The 24,333-nt window shown below is 30.1% G+C and overlaps 3 protein-coding genes across 3 annotated transcripts; all 3 read left to right on the forward strand.

Annotated features, from left to right (window-relative positions):
• The first annotated feature begins 3,121 nt into the window (after positions 1-3,121).
• LOC145742245 (uncharacterized) lies at positions 3,122-10,271 on the forward strand. Its single transcript, XM_082560028.1, has 9 exons — positions 3,122-3,260; positions 3,494-3,675; positions 4,570-4,768; positions 4,866-4,956; positions 6,345-6,544; positions 6,674-7,044; positions 8,465-9,522; positions 9,660-9,706; positions 9,844-10,271. The coding sequence occupies exons 1-9, from the start codon at positions 3,168-3,170 to the stop codon at positions 10,183-10,185; spliced, it is 2,583 nt and encodes an 860-aa protein (XP_082416154.1). The 5' UTR covers positions 3,122-3,167; the 3' UTR covers positions 10,186-10,271.
• A 3,679-nt stretch (positions 10,272-13,950) lies between these two features.
• Positions 13,951-16,312, forward strand: LOC145741959 (uncharacterized). Its single transcript, XM_082559664.1, has one exon. It carries the CDS (start codon positions 13,972-13,974, stop codon positions 16,021-16,023), a length of 2,052 nt encoding a protein of 683 aa, XP_082415790.1. The 5' UTR covers positions 13,951-13,971; the 3' UTR covers positions 16,024-16,312.
• A 357-nt stretch (positions 16,313-16,669) lies between these two features.
• Positions 16,670-24,263, forward strand: LOC145743823 (alpha-mannosidase 2-like). The gene is made up of 18 exons (XM_082561871.1): positions 16,670-16,921; positions 17,290-17,393; positions 17,700-17,887; positions 18,117-18,240; positions 18,572-18,753; positions 18,900-19,083; positions 19,251-19,365; positions 19,477-19,662; positions 19,762-19,907; positions 20,123-20,219; positions 20,359-20,465; positions 20,801-20,930; positions 21,077-21,275; positions 21,532-21,709; positions 21,929-22,157; positions 22,246-22,427; positions 22,624-22,881; positions 23,121-24,263. The coding sequence occupies exons 1-18, from the start codon at positions 16,697-16,699 to the stop codon at positions 23,773-23,775; spliced, it is 3,489 nt and encodes a 1,162-aa protein (XP_082417997.1). The 5' UTR covers positions 16,670-16,696; the 3' UTR covers positions 23,776-24,263.
• The last annotated feature ends 70 nt before the right edge of the window (positions 24,264-24,333 follow it).

Consider the following 24,333-nt stretch of genomic DNA (forward strand, 5'->3'; position numbering starts at 1 on the left):
TGCCAAATTTACGCGTCTGAGATTGTAATTAGCGCCGTCTGCTTTCAGGCGAGCAGGTGCCATCAAAAATTTGCACTTTGTATTGGGTCGTTTCATTGTTTAAATGTACACCTAGTCAAATTTCAATATTTCCACCTGAATATACAAGTGTACCTTAATAAGGATTAAATTAATGTGCTCCATTTAAACATGGTTAATGTTCTTTTTGGTATGCGACAAACGGATAATGGTTTAGTATTGTCCCGCAGCGAGAATGTATTGTTTATGGACAGGTTTGTTTTATGTTGTTGATTTTTTTTGTTTCTTCTGCGTTTTGTTATTTACACATCCGTTGTCGTTTTGACGTGATTAAATCGATTTTAATTGTATAAATGTTTTGGGGGGAAATTTTGTGTATTCGTTTTGTTATGCAAATTTTGAACAGTTACATAACAGTTACATCACAGTTTTGTTACGTCAAATATAATTAAGAAATGTTTGCTTTCATTTATTTTGTCGTGTGTACGTTTTTTAGGTTAATAGGCTATGTAGGCTACAATTCTATTTTTTATATTCTCTTCTAAAACTTGGTCCTTTGCTGTATTGCAAAAACGTTTGACTTTCAGCTACCAAATAAGGTACTTGTTCCACTACTTCGTTACAATTGTATCCCATAGTAGGTTCTTGAAATTGCTGGTACATAAGGCGCAAGTACTTGAAGTAGCACAATCGAAAGTCTTCTTTATTGTAGGCTGTAAAGATGTAAACGGCCACTACTGTCTTCCAATAGGAACCTAATAGTACAAGATGATTCTTACTACTTGGCGCAATTGTATCACAGTGTCGAAAATGGCCTAGTGTGCTTCATTGCCACTTGAGTTAAAAACACAAAATACAGATGTCTGTTGTTTTAGATTTCTCACTTGTTGGCTAAATATTTGACGAGCGCGATCAACCGTATAGGATAGTACTTGTGCTAAAATAAGGCTGAGATTATCGCTTCTCTATAAGTTGTTTGGCGTGCAATACATTAAAGCAAACACAAAGTGGAAGTCGAAAAATTATCCAATGTCATGTTTATGGGGCAAACCACACGTTATTGATATCTTGGTATTTACAGTAAAGGTGTGAAAACATAATTCATCTAAGTTTTACAATCCACCATCTAACTTTCTGTTAAAATTTCAATAAAGGCTTCCTTAAAGTAAGCACACGATGTTCTGTATAAAATAATTTTGGCTTGCTGAAATGCTGGCCAGCGTTATCCATTAACAATAGATTACCGTCAGCCTTGATGAAGCATAACAAAGCTGGAACATGGCAGGGATTTGTCCAGATTTGTCTAAACGGAAAACTCATGTCGGGTTTTATTACTAGCCTAAGAAAACACGAGATTTGCAGATTTATGCCCTCGATTTACGGCGATCTCCTTTGCTAAATGTGGCAGGTAACATGTAGCCAAAGTAAACAAGGATTTAAAATAGTATAGAAGGGTCAGAAGATCCGCTTTAGGGGTGAAATTAAAAAAGAAAAATTTTTACGAATTTTTTTATTTAACCATTTTGTCGATTTCTTTTTATTTGTTTTTAGTAGAAGAAATTTTTCTTTGCATTACACATGTTTTAAGTAAATTATTTAAGGTATTTTACATGGCATATATACTATTGTATAGCATGTCTTTAACATACTTTTAAACTTACGGGTATCACGTACTTTGCAACACTATAAGCTCTGACCTTGTGTGTAAACCACAATCATCGAGTTTCTAAACAAATTTTACATTTTTTCAAAATTCATACGATGCCCCGTCGAGTTAATCTTTATGTTAGGCACGGGGAGATTAAAGCGGTTTGAAATTCGCACGGACAACCTAACTGTTTTTTCGTCATCGGTCATTGGCGAAAACGATTGAACACACGCGAGTGCATATTCTGTTCAGTGCAGAGTTAGACGGTTATCGTACCAAGATTTAAACATGAAATCAAATCTAGAAATGTGACATATTTTGCAACGAACCGAACCGCTTGCTTTTCGTTTTTGCCGCGAGGTCGGGTATTAAGTTTCAGAACAGCATACTTGATTTAACAGTTTTTCAGGTAAACGGCAGGTTGTTTGTTTTTAAACCTTGACTAAAGCCGGTAATGTTTCATAGACTGTACACACAGCATGTATGTCAAAGGCAAAAATGTTGTAAGTTATTGAAAGTGCCGAAAATTTGAGCCAATAGTGCAGTTTTTTCGCAGCACTAGAACGCAAGTCTATCATTTTTTTTTCTTTTTTTCTTTTAAAAACTGGCTGTGTTGCGTTGCCATACATACATACCATAACTGTGTTATCGATGTGAAGAAAGGTTGTAGCGTACTAAAAAAAAACTGTGTATATGTATAGAAAGTAAGTTTTATTAAAACACAAATTTTATTTGGTTAAAAAGGAATTACCTTATATTTGTAAGTAGACGCTTTATTTGTATTATTTTTTATCTTTATAGTGGTTTATAATTTTGATACAGTTAACGAAAGTTTGTAATATTCTGGCTTCATATAATTTTAAACAATTATTAATTTGTTTTATTATAACGTTGGTTTTTTATCTGTGTTTAAATTAAAATTTATTTTGGTTCAAAATTAAAGTCAATTTGTATAAATTAAAACACTGTGCGTGAGTTATCTAACTAATATTTATTTTAAATATTTTAATAAAATAATTTTAACATATATTTAATATTGCAAAATATTGTCATTAGCTATTTTTATTTTTACTATATATAAGAATTCTTTTTAGTCGATTTCAAAAAGATTGCCGTTGAAAAAGGTTTAATTTTCGTTGTGCGCTACAAAATGGTGGACGTTGCAGAATTTTTATTTCCTTGCGAATATTTTAGCAAACATAAATCTGAACTCAGCATTAGTGAATTTACCAAATACAATTGGTTTAGTGAATGTCTTCTTTGTATTGTTATATAAAAAATAATTGCTTTTCGGTTGAGAATTTGGCAGAAACGCGAAAAAAAATATGACGCTATTTTAAGCGCATTTGTTTTAGAAAAAAGGTTGTACTGTTACACAAATCGTTATATTAAAGAATAATTTTAAATGACAAAACTAAATACTTGTTATAAATTTGCTGTTGTGTTTACATAGAAATTGTAGGTAACAGTTTAATAAGTCATAACTTGTTAAATACCGACAATGCAAATTAATAACTGTTACGTTGAAGAAGTGGAGGACCAGGTGATTCCCTTTTCAAGTCAGCCACAAACAGATTCAGGATCTCAACAAAAAGTAATTAAAATTTAATTTTTAATAAATGTATTTGGTTATGTAAATTTCAACCATTTTACTTTTGGTAAATTGTTATTTGTGAACGTTTTAAGGCAGTTTGACAAATTGAATAGCGTTTAAAATGTTTGAAATATTGTCAATGGAGGCAAAATTATAAGATAAATATAAACTACCTTAAACAATTCACAATTTAGGTAATTGCTTAAATTCAATTGTTTTTTTTTTAATCAAAGATCACGTATCACAACTGTACTGGATGCGGACTTCCTATTCTGGACTCCTCGTTTCTATTACTTGATAGCAACTACTGGCATTCATTGTGTCTTAAGTGCAATGTGTGTGCTGTTCCGTTGGGTGGGGCTTCCACGTGTTTTGTCAAAGATGATTGCATCTACTGCCGACAAGATTATCAGAGGTAATATAATATTTATCGACGTTAAATTTTAAATAATATCAAAACTTTTGCGAAAAACTGTCCTTACAACAAAATAAACGCTTTTTAAATGACAAATGTTTGTTATATTCTGAGTCATAATTTATTACTATAAAAAAATAAATTAAGTACTTTACTTAACGTAAATATACAATACACTTATAAACTCTTTTTTATATTATTTTATGGTTTTATTTCCTAATTATTTTAAAATTTAAAAACAATAAGAGCTTTTTCGTTAAATTTTTAAAATGTTAGCAGTTTCTGTTAAAATGTCTACCTCGAAAAATTATAAACTATAACCCAGGTTGTTGGACAACAATAAAATCTGTCAATCAACTGGACAATGGCCATTTTGTCGCTTAAAGTTGATATGGTTCAACACAGTTTAACCTTTCTTGTTTCGGACCATTAAAAATTTTAACCAAAATACAAGATTTAGTTTATTTGTTTATGGTGTAACATGTAAACCCAAGTTTAATACAAGCTTCACAACTTATTTTAAATTGTTAAAGATATCCTAATCTTTGTTTTTGTTTTGTATACTAAATATGACTAAGGTTAAGTGTGGGTAAATAATATAGTGGAGCCATGGTCATTAACATCTTAAAGACAAAGTTTGCAAGCATTGAAACACTCAAACTTTGTTAGAGTTATTTCGATTTTTGCTTAATTTTAAAATTAGGGACGTTCTGACTTAATTGCAAAAATAATAAGAAAATGAACGTTTTGTATAAAAGAGGATTTCGTTTTATGTTATTTCAAGACAATTACATTTTAGCGAGTGTTTAAATACATATGATATCTATTCTAAATATCGGTAATTTACTTTTTAAGCCCTTATTGCAATACATTTTCAATTAATTGCTTTTTTAGATTGTTTTCTCCACGTTGGTGCCAACGTTGTGGATTATATGTGGAGCCTTACGAATTAGTTATGAAGGTTCAAGGACACATATACCATGCAAACCCGATTTGCTTTAGTTGTGCGTCGTGTCAGCGCCCACTAGTGACAGGAGAAAAGTACTTGTTAGAAGAAAGAGGGTTATGCTGTTTAACATGCGCACATTACGATGTAAGATTTTATTTCTTTTAAATACAAATAGCGATTAATAAACGTTGAAACTTATATTATTGATTTGTTGTTAATAAATTTAACAAACTTTCTATAGAAGCCAATTCACACTAAAAAGCGAAAGCAGAATGTGACGTCACCACACATAGACTCTATAGGAGGAATGACAGCCAACTACGTAACACAGGGTAAATAGAACTGTAAAGATGTTATATAACATTTATGGTTAAAAACAGTAACATTACATAAGGAAAACATTGGTGCAAATAGGACCTATTTATTTTTTTTAGGTAAACAAATTTGAAATTTACATACAATTAAAAATGATTTAGTTATTTTTTCCCGCTGAGAAAATGTATTACATCTGCTTATGTAAGCAGGTTTTTCGGGCAATTAAAATTTGTTTTCACCTGTCATGTCATTTCTCTATTTTAATTAGACTTTTTTAAATGTTTATTATAGTATTGCATGTTAAAATCGTTGATAATTTTAAACTTTACATAAATCCAATTTATGTTTTGCAAAAAAAAAAATTATTTAGTGATTTTATTTTAAATTTTTTTTCCCTCAAAGTAAACTCGCAAGTATGTTCAAAATTTTTAAATTTTTTTTTTTTTAAATGACCAGTGTAAAAATCAATAGACTTTATATAAAAATAGATTTAAACACGTTGATTGACAATCGCATTAACTCTTTGTGAGATCATATTTCTTCAGACATGTCAGCTTTAAGTACCGTAACCAATGTGTTTGGTTTACTGGACAGTGGTTATCGAGCAACGTGGGCTAGCGTCATTTTTAAGCGGTCTAGTTACTTATTTAAAAAATAAACCAATGTTAAACTGTTGTGGGTTTAACATGGCGATATGTTGTTAGTTGACATTTAGTGTGTTTGATTATAATGTAAGTAGATATGCAGTCTAACTGTGGTCCTCAATATAACGGTCACTTCTTGCAAACAAATATTTTTAGTGTAAAACGTACAGCAATAAGACACGGTGACTTGTAATTTTTCTGTCACAATAAATACCTCAGAGCACTATCCACAATCCTTACTTTACTTCATCCGTCAAATTTTACTTCCTAATCCTAGGTGGCCTGTCACATTTCGAGCAGCTGCCCGCCTGCTTTTTAAAGTGGCGCCAACCTGAATTACTGACAGGCCATTCGAAATGTTTTTTTCAGCAAGATTTTAAAATGCTAAAACAAAATGCCTTGATTAACTTAATAAAAATATAACTTTTGGTGGAAGGCTGAGTTTTTTAATGTCATAAATTTAGATTGGGTACAAACTATGTATTAGTTTCTAAAGTATTGTATTTTTGGAGGGCCAATACAATCGTTTACCCACAATATCAACAATGCTCCCGTTTTAGTACACGTCATGGCAATGTTGTCGTTTGAACTGACATTTGTTTTATAAACTATGCGTTACCACTTTAATGCATATCAGCGTTAAGGTCACAATTAAATTATATGTTTTTTATATAAAATTTTAATAAATTTTATTACAACTTGCGAATAATTTATTGAATTAACTTATAATATTAATTTTCAATTTTGTTTGTTTTATAAAGATCCAACCACAGCAGCTATAGAACGTCATCAGGAGAGTGTTAGTTACAGACAAACCCAGAAAATTAAACGCATGCGAACCAGTTTTAAACATCATCAACTCAGAGCCATGAAATCCTATTTTACGATAAATCACAATCCGGATGCTAAGGATTTAAAACAACTCGCACAAGAAACTGGCTTAACAAAGAGAGTTTTACAGGTAAGGGTATTTGTTGAAACTTTTAAAGCTCAGTTATAGAAATTTATTTAACTCGCGTATGCTCGTTTGTCAGGTAGGGTGTTGTATTTATCTAGTACACAAAATATTTTCAACCAGCCATTTACGCAGGTTTGGTTTCAAAACGCTCGTGCAAAGTATCGAAGAACATCCGATCAAGACCCCAAGTGTTCTACATCAGAGATTAAAAAGGAGAATATAACTAGAGAGAACGAGGAATCGTCAATGTTGGATTCCAATTCTGATTCTTTTACTTTTAGTGTTGATAGTTCTCCGGACGAGATAGAAAATTTACCATATGAAAGTAGCCATGGCGACGAAATTATCGACACAATTCCATCACCAAATCACCAAAAATATCAGTCGTTTTTTGGGGCGGTTGTTAGTCAATCGACCACTGGTATAAGTGGGTATTTACATAGTGGTTATATTGAATCTATGACACCAATGTCAACTTCAACTTCTTCAGCTTTGCATTCGTTGTAAACAAACACTATTCCCAATAAATATATTGTTTTATTGAGTAACACTTCAGGCATTGGTTTTCAAGTTAGAAAGTTAGCATAAGTTCCATTGTTTAATTGTAACCACTTTGCCACAAAAGTAAAGAAGTTTAAAAGGTTATTATTGTGATTTGTTTTAAATTGCATTGTATGTATATACCGAATTAAAAATTTAAATATTTATTGTTGAGTTTTAAAGCAGTGGATATCCTTGGTATTTTTTATTTTGTTTTAACTTAAATTGAAATATTTTATTTTTTGTCGTTGTCACTTTTTCACTGTCCCAATTTTTATCACATTTTTACCATATTATGTTCCTGTTAGTTGATATTTTTTTGATGAATGTTTTATTACTTTACAGTGTTATATTTTTATCTGGTTCTTCAAAAATGGTTGTATTCCGTCCGAAATTTGGTTGCCATTTTGCAAGTTTTGCAATATTTCGTTTTCCTCCCTTTTTTTGTCAAAATCTCTTCTCTCCTCTTTCTTGCACGATTTTTCACAATACACTTTGTCGATAAAATGTGTTGTGTTTATTTTGGATATTGTAAATAACAGATAACGTAAAATTGAGGGACCACACATAAAGAGCTTTGCCAAAATTAAAATTTCTTGGATTTAACTAAAACATTAGGTGCTGCTTAGTTAAAATCAAGTTTCGAATCTTTTACAATTCCAAGCAATGTTATTTATGACTTCTGAAAATGTCGCAAACCTAACTAGAATATTGTTAGGTGTTTTTAGAAACGAAACTTTTGGTTAAAATTTTATTTTTTATTTTACTTATTGCGAGAATTATAAAAAGCAAAATCAGATGTCATCTTATATTTGTATTCGATTTATAGTATTAAAATAAAAAGTTACGGTTCAGCACGTTTAAATCTTGGTTCGGGGTGATCCCCGTTTAGCACGTGTTTTGGCAAATAAGTAAGCAGTTGCATTGAAATACCAATAGTTTTATATTATTATGTGTATATTATTTCAGGTATCGGTGTGTGCAAAGAAGGATGTTGCTATGCACTTTACATTTTTCATAGAACTTTTTTAAACATCTAATCTGGTAATCGTCAAACAAAACCAGAAATTTTGCAAAATTGTTGTTTAGTTTATTAGATATTCGATTTTTATAAGTTACGAAAACATATGTCTGTATGTCTAAAAATAAAGTAGAATATTTTAGAATTAATATCACGAAATTTATGTTTTACAATATATATCTAAAACAATAACATGTTAATCAAAATTAATAAAAATATTGCAACATGGTTTTCACAGGTATTCAAACTGCGAAGCAGCTAAGACTAGGAGTATTACATAACAATTTTTTTTAAAACATTTTAGTTTTTTTAATGTTTTTTTGTTGATTAAACAAACAGAAAATATAGGACAAGGACTAAAATATGAAAACATCTAATGGTAAGATAGTTAAAGCTTGTCTGGTGGATCAATCTGCTAAAAAATCTAAAAAGAAGAAGTCTAAAAAGAAGACAGAAGTTTTTGTTGAAGATGATTTAGCTAAAACAGTTAAAAAAAAATCTCGAAAAAAATCTAATAATTCTGAGGATGAAGATTTACAATCGAAAACGGTATTTTCAGAAACAATAATAGCTGAAAATTTTGACGAAAATCCTGCATCTACTAAAACTAAAGAAAGTCCGGAAAATGATTTACAATCTGATCATACAGAGCATAAAATTCATAAAAAGAAAAAAGGGAAAAACAAAGTAAAGGACACCAAATATTCCAACTTTAATGAACATATTGTTAAACAACAAACTGAAGAAGCGAAAGAAAATGTGGAAATTGATAAAGAAGTTGCTATGAATGTAAAATGTGTTAAAAACAAATCAAAAGCTTCCAAAAAACGAAAGGAAATTACAGACAACTTAGAAGAAACAAACAACAACTCATCTAAAATTGTATCTGATGATCTAGTACAAAAATCAAAAAAGAAAAAGAGGAAAATACCTAAAAATGAAAAAAATGACAATGTTGCTAAAAAATCAACTTTATTGGGTAAAATGTCGGATGATAGAGTTGTAGACCAAAGTAAAGAATTATTACATTCAAAACTAAAACTGAAAAAAAGAAAAAAAATTAAAAAAGTAACTGTGGATAGCATTGAAGAAGATATTACGAGGAATAAAATGGTAAAACAAGAAAAAAAACCTAAAAATGACACGGAAATTTGTTCGGATAATACATCACATATTTCTGTGGATAAGAAGCCTATAACAAAAAAGAAAAAACTGAAAGAACTCGATGAAGTTGACACAATAGAAGATAACTTAAAAAATGAGAATTCGGAGCAAAAGAAAAAGGCAAAAAAACACAAAATTTCTCAGGTTGATCATGAGGAGGTAGACCAACTAGTTATAGCAAAGAAGAAAAAAACAAAAAAGCAACAAGATACTGATTTAAAATACAACAAAGCAGTTTCGGGTGTTCTTGGGGAAAGTAAGTTAAATTTAAATAACCTTTTATATACACTAAAATATACATATGATATATATATTTTTTGACCCTTGAATAAAACTTTATTTATACCAATACTTTGTAAGAAAAGCCGAAATATTTTTTACTTATTTTTTTAGATGTCTCCCTAGATGCTAGTAAGAAAATTGAGAATAATAATAAAGAAGTAAGAATGATTTTTATAAATGTTTTTACCTGTTTATTGCTAAAATACCATGAAAACAATATTTGTTTTATGGTCTTTTTATATACACCAATATCTAACTCTGGTAATTGCTATAAAAGTTTTATTTTTGTTATTAGGAATCTACACAACTTGGACAATGGTCAAATGTCAAATTTAGTGATACGAATAAACAAGATAAATTTCTTCGACTTATGGGTGGAAAAAAGTCGACCAATCCAAACAGAGGAAAACTTTGGTCTGGGACCAAGCAAAATTTTTCAACATCTGCATTGTCAATAACTGAGTCATCAAAATTAAACCAAGCCCTTGAAGGTCAGTTTCAAAATGCTTTGGATTTTCAACTTCAAAAACGAAGTGAGCAAAACATGTGCAAAGGTCTTGGCTTCAAAGAGGATCCGAGTTATGGAAAGAAATTTTATATTGACATAAACAAAAGTTCATCAATAAAATTTGATTAAAAATGTTTAAATTCATTTGATTTAGAAACAAAGTAACAATCTTCTGTACTTAATGATATTTTAATATGTTTTTTAAACAACTAAAACAAAAACAATGCATTTTTTGGATGTATAAACTTCCTAAAAATTTGCAACAAACTGTGTTGTTTACTACTATTTTGTAATTATTTTAGTACATTTTTTTTAATCACAACTTTGAAATTAAATAAAAATGTATTATGATGCTATATTTTATTTAACAACTTAACAAGAAAATGTAAGCGCAACTAAAACGATGAAAATTAGGGCTAAAATAGTTTGTTGAATAAGGAAAAATAAATACAAGATACTAAACCAGTGTTAGAAGTTTTAAATCAGTTACAAATATCAAAACATATGTTTAATTTTTTAACACGTTTCCGACAACTACGTTACCAGAACCTATTGGATTTTGGTGCAACTGGTACTCTGTCCAGTAGTGCTTGTTAGCTCTTGGTCTTGCGTAGATTCTGTCGTTAACAACGCCCGCTCGTCCTGGGTTAAATCTATCCCCAAACGAGTACTTGGTATGATGAACAGGTGGTCTGTATTTTTCCTCGGGCCAGTATTTAAAACCGTTCATTGCATGAACGTAAAACGCAGTTGGTTTTGAGGATTTGGTGGGTTTTTCAACCCCCGAAGAAGATTTAAATAAACCATCGAATACAACTTGTTGGCGTTTCTTTGGGTCCATGGATTTGCCTTTAGGAGCAGATTGAGCGGGATCCAGATTTACTGTGTGGATGTAGTCTGACATCGCATGACGAAGTTTTTTGTTATTTAGATTCAAAGATTTCGTAGCCCGGTTTCTCTGCTTTTCTAGCTTTGGGTCTGTTTCATTTTCTCGGGTAAGCATATCCAGCAAGCTTTGTCTAATTTGAGAGCTTCTGTATTTTTCTGGATCAGGGTGCTTCTTAATTTTCGGCAGAACAATCGGGTTTCCGAAATCTCCGCCCCACGAGTACATCTCCGCAGAAGTTCGAACTTGATCATGAGCTTCATTATACGTCATGGGCCCTTTACGGTTATTCCAAGCTTCCATTTTATCGAGCCATCGCAAATATGTCAATACGGCGGGAATTTTCGGAATTGGCATGTTTAAGTTTTCATGCAATGCCCTGACGCTTCGCAACGCTCGATTCGGTTCAAGTTGATTAACTGATCTATAAGGTGCAGCAGATGCACTTTTATGCCCTGTCAGATGTTTTTCTGGTATAGCTTTAGAAGAAGTGTTAGTCTGAGGTGCACTGCCTACTAAACGCGAACCCTTCTTTAACATGTCTCGATTACTTGAATCCAAAGGTCCCATACTGATTACGATGCAGTCGTAGTAATGATTAAATCTCTTTCTCGAGTTATTTTGAACAGTTAAATACAACCTTGAGTACTGTAAAGGTACTTATGACGACGAAACCCGTAGCCAAAGACAGCTGCGCAAAAGTGAACACTTAGAAGCCCGCAAGTGAACACAATGTGTAAGGTCTCGACTCCGTGTGCTAAAAGTAGCAGAATAGCTCTGAACCGGATCAAAAAACGCTTTCACTCTAATATGAGCGTTGAATATCGTTCTCAATCCCGGGCAAAAAGCTCGAGTAGCCGTCGATGATTTACAAAAGGAAAAATAACCTCGACTTTAACAATAAGAGGGCTGGATAATGACGCCCGACATAGCGATTGGTATTGTTTTAAGTTTTAAGAAACAACCTTACAAACCGTATTCGTCGAGTCGTCGCGAATGTTGATTGTTAATTCAATACGTTGACAAAGTCTGCCGTTTAATAATAGAGTGAATCTTTTGTACTTTATTAAAAACTAATATTATTATCCATATTCTACAACAAAAGTAATGCTAAAAATACTGTTAGTATATTATAACGTTCAAAAACTTATTTAAAAATATTATTTTACAGAAATCCTTTTGATGAATATTTATTTTAATATTTACGATTTATGCCAAAAAACATGCATTTTTTATAGTTACACTCTAGAAAACTTGCAAATCAACAAGCTATTCGACCGCTATTTCCGATTTTCGTGACAATGATTAAATACTTAATACTTTGCATGTAGATTTTTTTTGCTGCGTTGTGTTTTGAAATCGTGTTAAAGCAACTTCACATTGTTTAAAATTAATATTTAACTCTTTTGTCTGTTCACGAGATATTGTTTTAAAAAAATACAGAACAAGGTTTTTAATTGGACTAAGACAATAGTAGTCGCAAAGTTTTATAAACGACCTTACACGCCGGTACATGTTAGGTTGTGATGTTTTTTCCAGGCTATTTGTTCTCTATTCATATCAAATGTTTACGGGACCTAAGACGCAATTAGGTGACATTCTTAAACATATGCAATTAACGTTTTTTTTTGTTTTAAAACAATGTGATCCCTTTTCATCAATATTATGATTTAAATCTTTGTTTTCTAAACATGTTGTTATCATTCGTTTATTTTTTTGCAACAATTTTTTTTAAGACCGCAACTTTTTTTATTATTACGTAAAAATTTAAGTATATATTTTTTTTTATTTTTGTGTTACTAATACAATTTTTTTATTTATGAAAACCACACGCTTCCAAAAACTTAGAAAAAAAATTATAAACAAAATTCTTGTTTATGTAAATATATATATGGCTTGTTTATAAAAAATTGCATAGATTAAATATGACCATACCATTTCAAACCATGCATTATATATGAAATAAATTTAGTTATTTTTTTACAATGAACTAGGTTTGTTACTAGATACCATACATATATATTGTTTAAATAAATAGTTTTGGCATATAAAACACACTTAACCTGTTAGGTTAGTTTTTTATGGTTTCACACAACATTTTTTTTCTCAATTGAGGATAATCGAAAAACGTTTCTTTTTTGGAAACGTGACGTTTTTGGTCAGCTGTGTTTGTTCTTGCAAATCAAAGATTGTAAAGAAGTTCACGTTTCTGCAAATTAGCGATACTAATTTTTATGTTTATTGCCAAGTAAATATACCGCAGGGAACGAAATAACGGGTCGCTATTCGCCAAAAGCGAATCGTTTTGTAAAATTAGCGAATCATTTTATACAAATATATTAGAAATAGCGAATCAACCAAAAAAGGTTAAGGCGATAATAAAACACTTGTGTATACTCATGTATTTTTTACGAAGCTATTTAAACCGGTTTCGAACCAATTTAATCATATTAACATATTTCTGCGTAAAGTAGGTTAGTATAGAGCATTTAGTAACAATAACTTTCCATGTTTTGGCAATGCGTGAACTTCACTCTTGCAGTTTGTTTAGTTGTTGCGCAATTTTTTAAATACGTAACACAGCCTTAAAGTAATCAAAAATGACGCGTTTTTTGTGCAAAAAGTTAATTGTTTAACAATACGTTTAGCGAATCGTTTTTTAAACGTTAATTCGTACCCTGTACCGCATTCTTATGTATTATAAATCTAGAAATATTGCGTAGTAATAGCAAGATATAAAATTAATTGCTTGACAAACATTTTACAGTAAACCATATATTTGCAATAGGTTAGTCAGTAAAGAAAGACCACAAAATGTGATCTTTGGTCTTGATTAATAAATAACTAACGTACTCTATATTTTTATGTTTTACACTATTAACACTTGTCACTAACTAGCAACTAACAAAAGACAAGAATAGTTAAAATAGTAACCCGTATAAATATGGTCTCGTTGACATAACATAAATAAACGGCTAAAAATACCTTTTATTTGTTTATAGCAACTTTTATTTGTTTTAATATTTATAATGGAAATTGTTGATTATGTGAATAAATACAAGCGAAGACTACACCCTCACAATGATATTAAGAAAATTAAACATGCATTACAACGACTTGATGATTTGGAAATGACTGTAGATGTTTTAAAAGAAACTGGAATTGGAAAAACTGTAAATAACTTTCGAAAACTTGACACCGTGGGAGAACTTGCAAAGTGTCTTGTTGCTAAATGGAAATTACTGTTAGCAAAGAAAACTGTTGTTAATGAAGTTCAGCAGAAAAATCAGATAAAGTATGACAAGAAATTGAATTACTCACCAGTTAATGAAAACTCAAATGAATATGATCCTTCAAAAAATTGGAACATGAACAAAAAAATCTCGCGAGATTCTAGTGAAGAAAATAATGAGTATGATCCAAACGAAAACTGGGAAATGAAAAGCGTACAATCTAGTTCACACAATAATGAATATGACCCTACACAGAATTGGGAAATGAAACAAATTAAGAAAGAAAAACAAGAAAGTATGAACACTGAATATTTTCCTCAAAAAAAGTCAAAAGAAAAAAAAAAGTTGAAAAACAAGGACAGATATCACAAGGAGGAAAATAAACATTACCCCAACTCCCCCCAGAAATCAAATCATAATAATAGCGATTACTACCAGCCAAAAGTTTCCAATATTAAATATGAAATGGATAGTGATTCAGATCAAAAACAGTTTAACCAATATGTTTTTAAAAATAATTCTGATTCTTCTGATGATAATTTATGTGATAACAAAAGTAATAGTAGTCATCGAAATGTTTATGACACTACCAATTCATATTCACCTTCGAAAACAGAATTTCACAAATCAACAAAAGAAAATAATAAGTTTTCGGGTACGAAAAATAAGAGATACAAAGAAAAGACAAATATTACCAAAAGTGTTAATCTTAAACCGCCACAGCATAAAGAAGAGTCATGCCCTTCTGAAAAAAACTCTTTAAACAATGACACCAAGTCACATAAACATTCTTCAACTAGTTCTTCTAAAAGAAAATCAACTTCAGAAATTTCAAACTCATCAAGCAAAAAACAAAAGTTTGAAAAAGTAAAAACCAAATCCAAAGACTCAAAAAAATCAGCCAAAAATAATATAAATCTTTCATTTGAAGATTTTATGGCGATGGACACAAGCAAGCTAAAAAACAAAAAAGTAAATAAAGTTTCCACGTCACTTAGTAAAAAGGCTACTTCATCTGGAAGCAGAGTAAAGTTAGATTTGCACCTGCCAGAGGTGCAGGCAAATTATTTTCCATTGCCACATCATGAACCAAAATCTCATAACAAAACACCTGCAATGACTGATGCAATTGCAGCAGAACTTCATACTCAAAGAAACACAAAACGCATGCAAATATATTCAGGACAAAAAACGTCAACTATTCCCAATATGATGTCACTTTACGATCAATGCATGAATGTTCTTGTAAACAATATTGATTGTATGGATGTGATAGGTGTACCTTATGATATAATAAAACCAGTGTTGGAGCGATGTACTGTAGAGCAATTGTACAGACTGGAAGACTGCAATGGTTATCTTTTAGAGGACACCGATGATTTGTGGTATAAGCATGCTCAAAATGATTTTAAAAATAATAAACCAGATGAAATGGAGTCCTGGAGGGAAATGTATCTTCGGTTGCACGATGCTAGAGAAGTAAAACTAACAAAACTAACTCATTCAATACAGGCAAAACTCAACAAAGCCAAGCCTCTTGAAAGTCGAACAAAATTAGCTTACGTTGGTATAGGTCAGGCGAAAGCTCCCAGAAACGTTCAAAGAGCTCAGTTAAAGTATGGGACGGCTGGACCCAAGCCTTATTCAAATTCTACTTCTTCCGGCCAGGGTTCGAGTTCTATTAAAAATCAAGTCTCTCAACTACGTCGAGCAATTCCAGTCGGTTCAATCACAGCTAATAGTGTTGATAACATGCATTCTGGAAGAATGAAAAAGTTTGTGCCAAAGAAAGCACCTATGCTGGCCAAAACATTAAATAGTATTAATAAAATGAGGTATCGAAGATAAAAAAAGAAATTTTTTTTATTGAAATCAAAATGCCTTAAAAGTTTGCACATTTGCATTTTATATTTTAATTAAAAATAGGTAACATAATATGATAGGGTAGATACTTGTTTTTCAAGCGGTAATTAAAATTTATTTATTATTTAGGGTACAAATTCTACTTTTTAATGAAATTTTTTTATTGTGTTTGTTGACATTTATTAAAGTGTTAAATTTTGAATTGTTTTTAAGTTTTTTTGTAGGGGTAAGTACTCTTATTTATTACGGAATTATCTTACAGTTTATTATTGTTGTAGCGTAATGGTTTTTATTTTTTGTTGTTTAACATCATATATATTATTTATTTATTTAAACTTACTGTAACATTACGATGTAAGATAAATAATGAGCAAAATTTTAAATAAAAGCGTTTTTAGGTGCAAAATTTACAATTTATTGTTTTATTTTCGGTATTTTAGTTTAAATTTTTTGATGTACTTATTGAAAGTTTAATTTATCAATTTTCTTTATGTTTATTATGCTTAAAATATTTAAAATGTAATACCCACTTAAGTCAATTTATTTAAATAATAACAGTTTCTATACGGTTCTGTATTTTAAAGCCTTTTGGTGCTGTACCTTAATCAAAATTTTTGGTTTTAGTCTTTTAGATTTTGTAAAGTTTAAATTGTTGAAAATGCGTTGTCAAAAACGGAATATTTTCTTTGTTGGTGGTCTGTTCTTCTTTGGAAGTATTTGGTTTATGCTTTCTCAACTTGAATCACCAAAATCAAAAAGAGCTTTTGGGGTTATGCCTGATAGTCTGTTGACTGGGAAGCTAAATCTTGATGTAAAGAAGCTGGAAAATAAAGTTGAAACTTTGGAAAAGGATTTAACTTCGAATCAGGAAAATATTTTTCAGGTAAGTTAAAGAAATGTAAATTTTAATAAATGCAAACCCACTTGGTATATTTTGGATCTGGTAGATTTAACACTGTTAAAATGTAAATTGCATGTATATATAAATACATACAACATTTAGAAAAGGTTAAGCTCTCTTAATACTTTGTTTCGATATGGTGATTTAACTTTATATTCCGGGAATTTTTCTAAAGCTAAAAATCTTAAATAACACCCTATCTTGTCTATTTATATATGTAAATGGATTAAAATGTTGAGTAGGTATTTTTACTTTTACACTAATTGCATGTTCATATTCTTCTTAAAAGAAATTTTTAGGGTTACTATATTTAAAGTTAGTGATTAAATATTAAATTTTTATGTTTTTAGATTAAAGGAAAGATCGATGATTTAATGCAGAAGGGCAATGTTCACAACATGGAACATCAGCAAGTTGTTGGAAAACCTGTTCTTCAAAATTTCCCTCCTTTAAAGTAATTTTTAAATATCATCTCTAATTTTTAAACCTAATATCATTGTACTACGTTGTACTGCACAAAAGAAATACACCCTTTCTTCTACATTCTATTTTTTTTCATGCTCAAAAACCATGAAAAAATTGTTAAGAAAATCTATTTAAAAAAATGGTTTTAGTGTTTTTTTTAAATGGGTAAAATAAAATGGGAGTGGTTTAACAGTGTTATTTTTTTCTTTAAATACTGTAACTAATGTAAAATCACGTTGTGGTAAATAAACTATCTAGTAAGACCAACTGATTTAACAAGTTTTGAAATCCTTAGGCCTTACCTGAATGACTCCTCTCTTTCAAACACATGCCCAGCCATTCCTTATTCATTTTCCAACACTGATGTGAATATGGTGAAAGTTTATGAGACTTTGCCATTTGCTGATGTTGATGGCGGGGTGTGGAAACAAGGTTTTCCAATTACCACCAACGACCAGGAATGGCAGGGTAAAAAATTGAAAGGTATGTCTACCTGAAAACATTTAAAAAAATACTGTTTTCAGGTTAAATTGTCAAATGATTGTTTTTTTGGCATTTTTTTGGGGTAATCTTGCCAAATATTGAAAATATTGTAATAAATAGTCTACCAACTAACTTTTGTGCAAAACAATTGTGCAAAACTCACTTATTTCTATAGTTAAGATGCTGTAGGGGTTACTTAAATATGATAATTCTTATCATTTATTTTTAGTTTTTGTTGTTCCTCATTCTCACAACGATCCAGGTTGGATTAAAACATTTGAGAAATATTTTCACGATCAAACCTTTAACATTTTAAACACTATTGTTGATTCTTTATCACAAAAATCTACAAGGTAAGTTATTCTGTTAAATAATTTTAATTTGCTATTACATCTATGCCAATATTTTTTAATTATTTAGGTGTATAAATTTTTTTAAAAATTCTTTATTATTTGGTTTAGAGTTTGTATTTAAAGTTATCTATAAGCTAGCTGGTAAAAAAAATATTAAACTGTGGTTTTAAACGAGACATCAATAACAGGATGTAATTTAGAACAATTGACATTTAATTTATCTTCAAAACTTTTTAACTTTGACCACATAATATTAATAGATAACTTTTTTTAAATATTATTTAACTTATTTTTAAGATTTTTATTATAACAAATTTGTTTATCTTTTTAGGCGTTTCATCTGGGCAGAAATGTCCTATTTATCACTTTGGTGGCAGAGTGCAACTCCTGAAAGAATCGAAAAAGCAAGAACTTTAATAAACAACGGACAACTTGAGATAGTCACAGGTGGTTGGGTTATGAATGATGAAGCAAATACTCATTATTTTTCAATGATTGATCAGATGATAGAAGGTACCCACTTAAGATTTTTTTGCTAAAACAAGAGGTTTTGCTTTTTTTGGGGGAGGGGGGGGGTTATTTTTTCGTTTTTTTTCTTTAAATATTTAAAGTTATTTGGAAAAGTGATTAATAAATGTATAAAAAATATTTTTTTAAAGGTAATGAATGGTTAAGGAGAAACACAGGTGCTATTCCTAAAAGTAGTTGGGCCATCGATCCATTTGGTCACAGTTCAACAATGTCGTATATACTTAAAAGATGTGGGTTTGAAAACATGTTGATACAAAGGATTCATTACGCTGTCAAAAAGTTTTTGGCTGAAAATAAATCATTTGAATTCAGGTAAATAAAAGTTATTCAGTTGTATACTTTTAAAGACTGAATATACTTTCAAATTTAGGATTTTTTATTCAAAAAAAATCTTTTTTTAAATAATATTATTTAATAAAATGTTACAAATAATTTTAAAGTGTATAAAATGTGTTTAAAATTTTTTAGTTCTATTTTAGATGGAGACAATTATGGGACAAGGATAGTAGCACCGATATGACCTGCCACATGATGCCATTTTATTCATACGATGTGCCACACACTTGTGGCCCTGACCCTAAAATATGTTGCCAGGTTTAAAAATTAAATTCACTTAATTATCTATAAAAGCCCAGAAGATAAAGGGCTCTTTCAGACATTTTTTTTATATCTTAATATAGCTCTATCTTTTGAATTTGTTTTTAGTTTGATTTTGCCCGATTACCTGGATTCAAGTTAAATTGCCCATGGAAAGTACCCCCAGTTGCAATAACTGATAGCAACGTACATGACCGATCTCTCATTTTGCTCGACCAATACAGAAAGAAATCAAAATTATTTAAATCCGACACTCTGCTGATTATTTTAGGAGATGATTTCAGATACACCACAGTATGTTGAATATTAAATTATAAGCTTTTATATAATGTACTTTTTAAAAAAAAAATTATTCTTGATACAAAAAAATATAGAGATTTCTTATTTTTCCAGGCTTCAGAAGCTGCAGCACAATTTGACAATTATGAGCGAATTTTTGAATTTATAAACTCTCACCCTGAATTTAATGCTGAGTTAAAGTTTGGAACTTTATCGGAATATTTCGAAGCAATGAAGTCCGAAATTGGCGGTGCATCTCAGTAAGTAAACCAATGTTATGTGTTATTTAGTTTGCTTGGTCAAAAAAAAGTTATTAAAAAATGTGGTTATGAAATTTATTTGTTCGAAAAATGTTTTTAATTTACGAAATTGTTTGTATTTTTATTTATTTTGGATTTGGATCCAGTGACAAAATTTTTCAATAACTAAGTATTATAAATTGATAATTATGACACTAATATTATATTTACTCTAGGTTGCCAGCATTATCAGGTGATTTTTTCACATATGCAGACAGAGAAGATCATTACTGGAGTGGATATTACACCTCGAGACCTTATCATAAGATGCAGGTATAAAAATTGAAAAACAATTTTTTGCAAGTACTTAAGTTAAAAATATTTAAATGTTTGAATGTTGTTTCAAAAAAATTTTTTTGAATGTTGTTTCGTAAAAAAATGTTGGTATTTTGTTTATTTTTTTAAAATCTAGGAACGAGTTCTTGCCGCACATTTAAGAGGAGCTGAGATTTTGTTTTCTCTGGCTCTATCTAGTGTTCAATCTACCGGGTTATATGACAACTTTTCAAAATTGTATCCGTAAGTAGTAAGATTTATGATAATATAAGTAAAGCTATGACACTTGCCATTTTTTTGTTGACTTAAGTTATTTCAATGTTTTAAAAAGTTAGTGTTTGTTTATGTATATATATTTTATATATATATCGTATAAACAACATTTTTTTTATATACTGAATAGCTTAAGGGCACATTATGTGTTGTCATTGTTGAATCTGTTCAAAAGTTTAATAAGTTTAATTTTATACTTTTATAACACAATCCTAAAGAAAACTTTGAACAAATATGGTTTAAATATGTATATTATTTAATGCAATATGCTAGCTCATAAATTATTATTTTATATTTTTTATTAGGTTGTTAGTTACATCCCGTGAAAATTTGGGCTTATTTCAACATCATGATGGTATTACTGGTACAGCTAAGGACCATGTGGTTGTTGATTATGGAAATCGACTCATGAGAGCTATTATGGACTCTAAAAAGGTAAAATTCGGCACTGTCATTATCTAATATTCAGTAACGCAAAAATTTTTGTTTTTTTATTGTATTTATTAAAAAACCTTTCGGTTATATTTTTACTATACTTGAATCTGCCAAAGTAGTCTAAGTTTTTGTTCAAATTTATTTAGGTAATGTCTGTCAGTGCACAAGTCTTATTGTTCAAAGATTTATCCCGGATTGACCCTGACATCAACTTCTTAGAATACGATGAAACATACGATGCCCAAAATCAAGTACCCAGCCAAAATATTATTAACATACCAAGTGAAAATAGTGAGAAATTGGTTTATCTGGTTATTTATAACTCGCTGACTTACGACAGAACAGGTATTTTGTTATTTTCGTCCTTTTTTGACATTAAATTATGTTACTTGGATTTAAAGCGAAAATTTAAAAGTGTTATGTCGCAGTTATTTATATTTTTATATTTATTAACTTAATTCTTTTATTTAATCATTTAATATAACATTTTTAACCTTACCTAAAACTTGTCTAAATTTATTTTTTTCCTATTTCTAGTGCTATAAATTTTCCAAATTCAGCAAACCATTTATAAACACTATTTCTTTACACAATTTACCAGGTGTTGTAAGTGTAATGGTGTCTTTTCCGGATGTGGTGGTAACTAACTATTTGGGAGAAGAAATTAAGTCACAGATTAACCCAGTATGGCATCAAGCACTTGATATTAAAGAAGATCAATTTCAACTCAGTTTTGTAGCAACTGTACCGGCAGCGGGCTTAGCTGTTTATGCTATTGGGTAAGTTAGTTTGTTTTTTAATACACGTTTGATATACTATTTGGCTAAATTAAATAATTGTTTCAAAAAGGTTGTGTAAATATAAAAAAATTAAAATTAAAGTAGATTTTATATAGGTGTTAAAATTTAAAACAAAATCTTTTTTTTGCTTTCCATAAAGGATTTCTGTTTAAAATATTTGCATAAATAGATAAAGTTAGAATTTTTTTATTTTGGCAGAAAATCTTTATCATCTACATCCAACACTATTGCAACAATTGAGATTTTTAACCCCAAACCCGATTCATTACCCCATACCAAACAAGTTGGATCTTTTACACTTGCCCCCGGTGAAATAAATGCTGATCAGCAATTCATGATCGAAAACGAACATCTGTCAGCAATCTTTAGTGCCTCAAGTGGATTTTTGCAGTCAGTTGTGACGAAAAGAGATGGAAAAAAGACAGTTGTAAGTTCAAATTTTAAAGATCAGTTTGTCTGAAAGACTTCTAAACCAGCAGCTTATTTTTAGTCTTAATTTATAATTTTGCTTACAGGTCAAAATCGACTTTTCAAAATATACATCACGACAACTAAAAGACAAAAGCGGAGCTTACTTGTTTTTACCGTCTGGTGAATCAGTTCCCCATGTTTCTCCTGATCACATGCCGCTAACTAGAGTACTTAGAGGCCCAATTATGTCTGAAGTACAAGTGGTTTTACCTAATGTGATGCACAAGTGAGATTTAAAGTTTTAATTACTGAGTTAGTTTTTATAGGTGCAAATTACATTAAAGTTTTTATAGACTATAGATATAAACTAGCACAGCATGTTAAAATTTTATCATGGAAATTCTAAACAAAATATGTTTGGAATTAATTAATATTTAGCTATTTGCCTAATAACCTTTTTGTAACTTGTGTTCATTTTACAGAGTTACTCTTTATGTTGGCAATGGTGCTGGTACAGAACCTCTTGGCATTCACATTTGTAATTATGTTGACATACGAAGCAGTATGGATAACAAAGAACTTGCCATGAGAATAAACTCGGATGTTCAATCTGGTTCCAAATTTTACACTGACCTGAATGGGTTTCAAATACAACCGAGGACAACTTACAGTAAGATTCCATTACAGGCAAACTATTATCCGATGCCAAGCACTGCTTATATACAAGATCAAAACACAAGGTTTGAATGAGAATGTTTAAGTTTTATAAGTGATGTGCCGTGTTAATTTGTAGTTTCTTAGTACCAATAAAAATGACATATTAATAATATTAATTACTCCCCTTCATTTTTTGACATTGTTTTCAAAGTTTTTATCCTAAACTATTATTTCTATTTTTTCTATTTAGATTAAACTATTTTTATTTAGATTAAACTATTTTTATTTAGATTAAACTATTATTTCTATTTTTTTTATTTAGGTTATCACTTTTAAGTGCACAGCCACTTGGTGTCTCCTCATTACATCAGGGTCAACTTGAGGTTATCCTCGATCGAAGATTAATGCAAGATGATAACCGGGGTTTGGGTCAGGGGGTACGTGACAACCTTTTTACCCCTGAACATTTTGTTCTTATGGTAGAAAGATGGACCTCAGAAGGAGTCAAATCCAAAAAATCCGACTTAGATTTAAGTTATTTGTCATTAGCTACAAACCATGCACTTTTAGAACTCTTACATCCTTTTAGAACTTTCCATACAACTCTTGAAGTAAATTTACAACTTATCAAAGAAGGCCATAAATCTTTTAAAGGCCTTCTACCTTGTGATATCCACATGTTGAATCTGAGATCCATTCAGGCAAAAGATGGCTTACTTCCAACTGGTGAATCAGCTTTATTGTTGCACAGAATAGGCAGAGAATGTGCTCTGGATGCTGACCAACATTTTCGACCGACTTGCAAAATTTTACGCAGCGAAAACACTAGTGATATTCCTATTAAATCATTTTTTGATTTAAGTAGTGTTAGAGAGACATCGCTGTCGTTACAGCATGATAAACAATCAATTAGTCTTGAATCTAATTTGAGTATTGAACCAATGGAAATACAAGCATATAGGGTTACCCTGTCATAGTAATTTATTAACGACTTATCTATAACTCAATTGCTATCTGAAATTATAACTGTTTTGCATTTATACCAAGTAGCGGTGTACTTTTTGTGTTTTTGTGGGTGAGGGTCTTTTTGGCTTATGTTTCAACCTAGATAATTTTCGACTATTAGTACTTTTCACCAACCTCTACTAATATATTTAAATTGCAGGGAAGCTTTTGTAAATCAAAAAACACTTAAATTACTTTGAATTCGTTAATTTATTAGTGACATTCTTCATGTAAAATCCTATTTAATTAACTGTTAATTATTTTGGAAAAACTTTTTTTTTAAGAAGCATCATTTGTTGTGTTTGAAAACTCTGATATTTAAAATCACAAATAATAAAAAATATAAAAGAATATGCTATTTAAATGAGAAGACCAACTCTCTTGTTTTTTTGTATTAATTTGTAGCCTATTAAGTTGTTAATATTTTTCAATTGTTGTAGTACATATATATTGATCGTTTTAAGCCATTTTTACACTTATGCTTAATTACATTATTTCAAAAAAAAATTATATTATGTTGTTTTTTATGT

This window comes from Corella eumyota, chromosome 2 (genome assembly GCF_963082875.1).
Source record: "Corella eumyota chromosome 2, kaCorEumy4.1, whole genome shotgun sequence".
Classification (NCBI taxonomy): domain Eukaryota; kingdom Metazoa; phylum Chordata; class Ascidiacea; order Phlebobranchia; family Corellidae; genus Corella; species Corella eumyota.

Bases quoted from the DNA above. Each gene is read 5' to 3' on its own strand.
- LOC145742245 (XM_082560028.1), top strand. From the start codon at position 3,168: ATGCAAATTAATAACTGTTACGTTGAAGAAGTGGAGGACCAGGTGATT. The intron at 3,676-4,569 runs GTAATATAATAT...TTGCTTTTTTAG, and splicing joins TGCCGACAAGATTATCAGAG to ATTGTTTTCTCCACGTTGGT. The intron at 4,957-6,344 runs GTAAATAGAACT...TGTTTTATAAAG, and splicing joins AGCCAACTACGTAACACAGG to ATCCAACCACAGCAGCTATA.
- LOC145741959 (XM_082559664.1), top strand. From the start codon at position 13,972: ATGGAAATTGTTGATTATGTGAATAAATACAAGCGAAGACTACACCCT.
- LOC145743823 (XM_082561871.1), top strand. From the start codon at position 16,697: ATGCGTTGTCAAAAACGGAATATTTTCTTTGTTGGTGGTCTGTTCTTC. The intron at 21,710-21,928 runs GTAAGTTAGTTT...TTATTTTGGCAG, and splicing joins TTAGCTGTTTATGCTATTGG to AAAATCTTTATCATCTACAT. The intron at 22,882-23,120 runs GTTTGAATGAGA...TTTTTTATTTAG, and splicing joins ATACAAGATCAAAACACAAG to GTTATCACTTTTAAGTGCAC.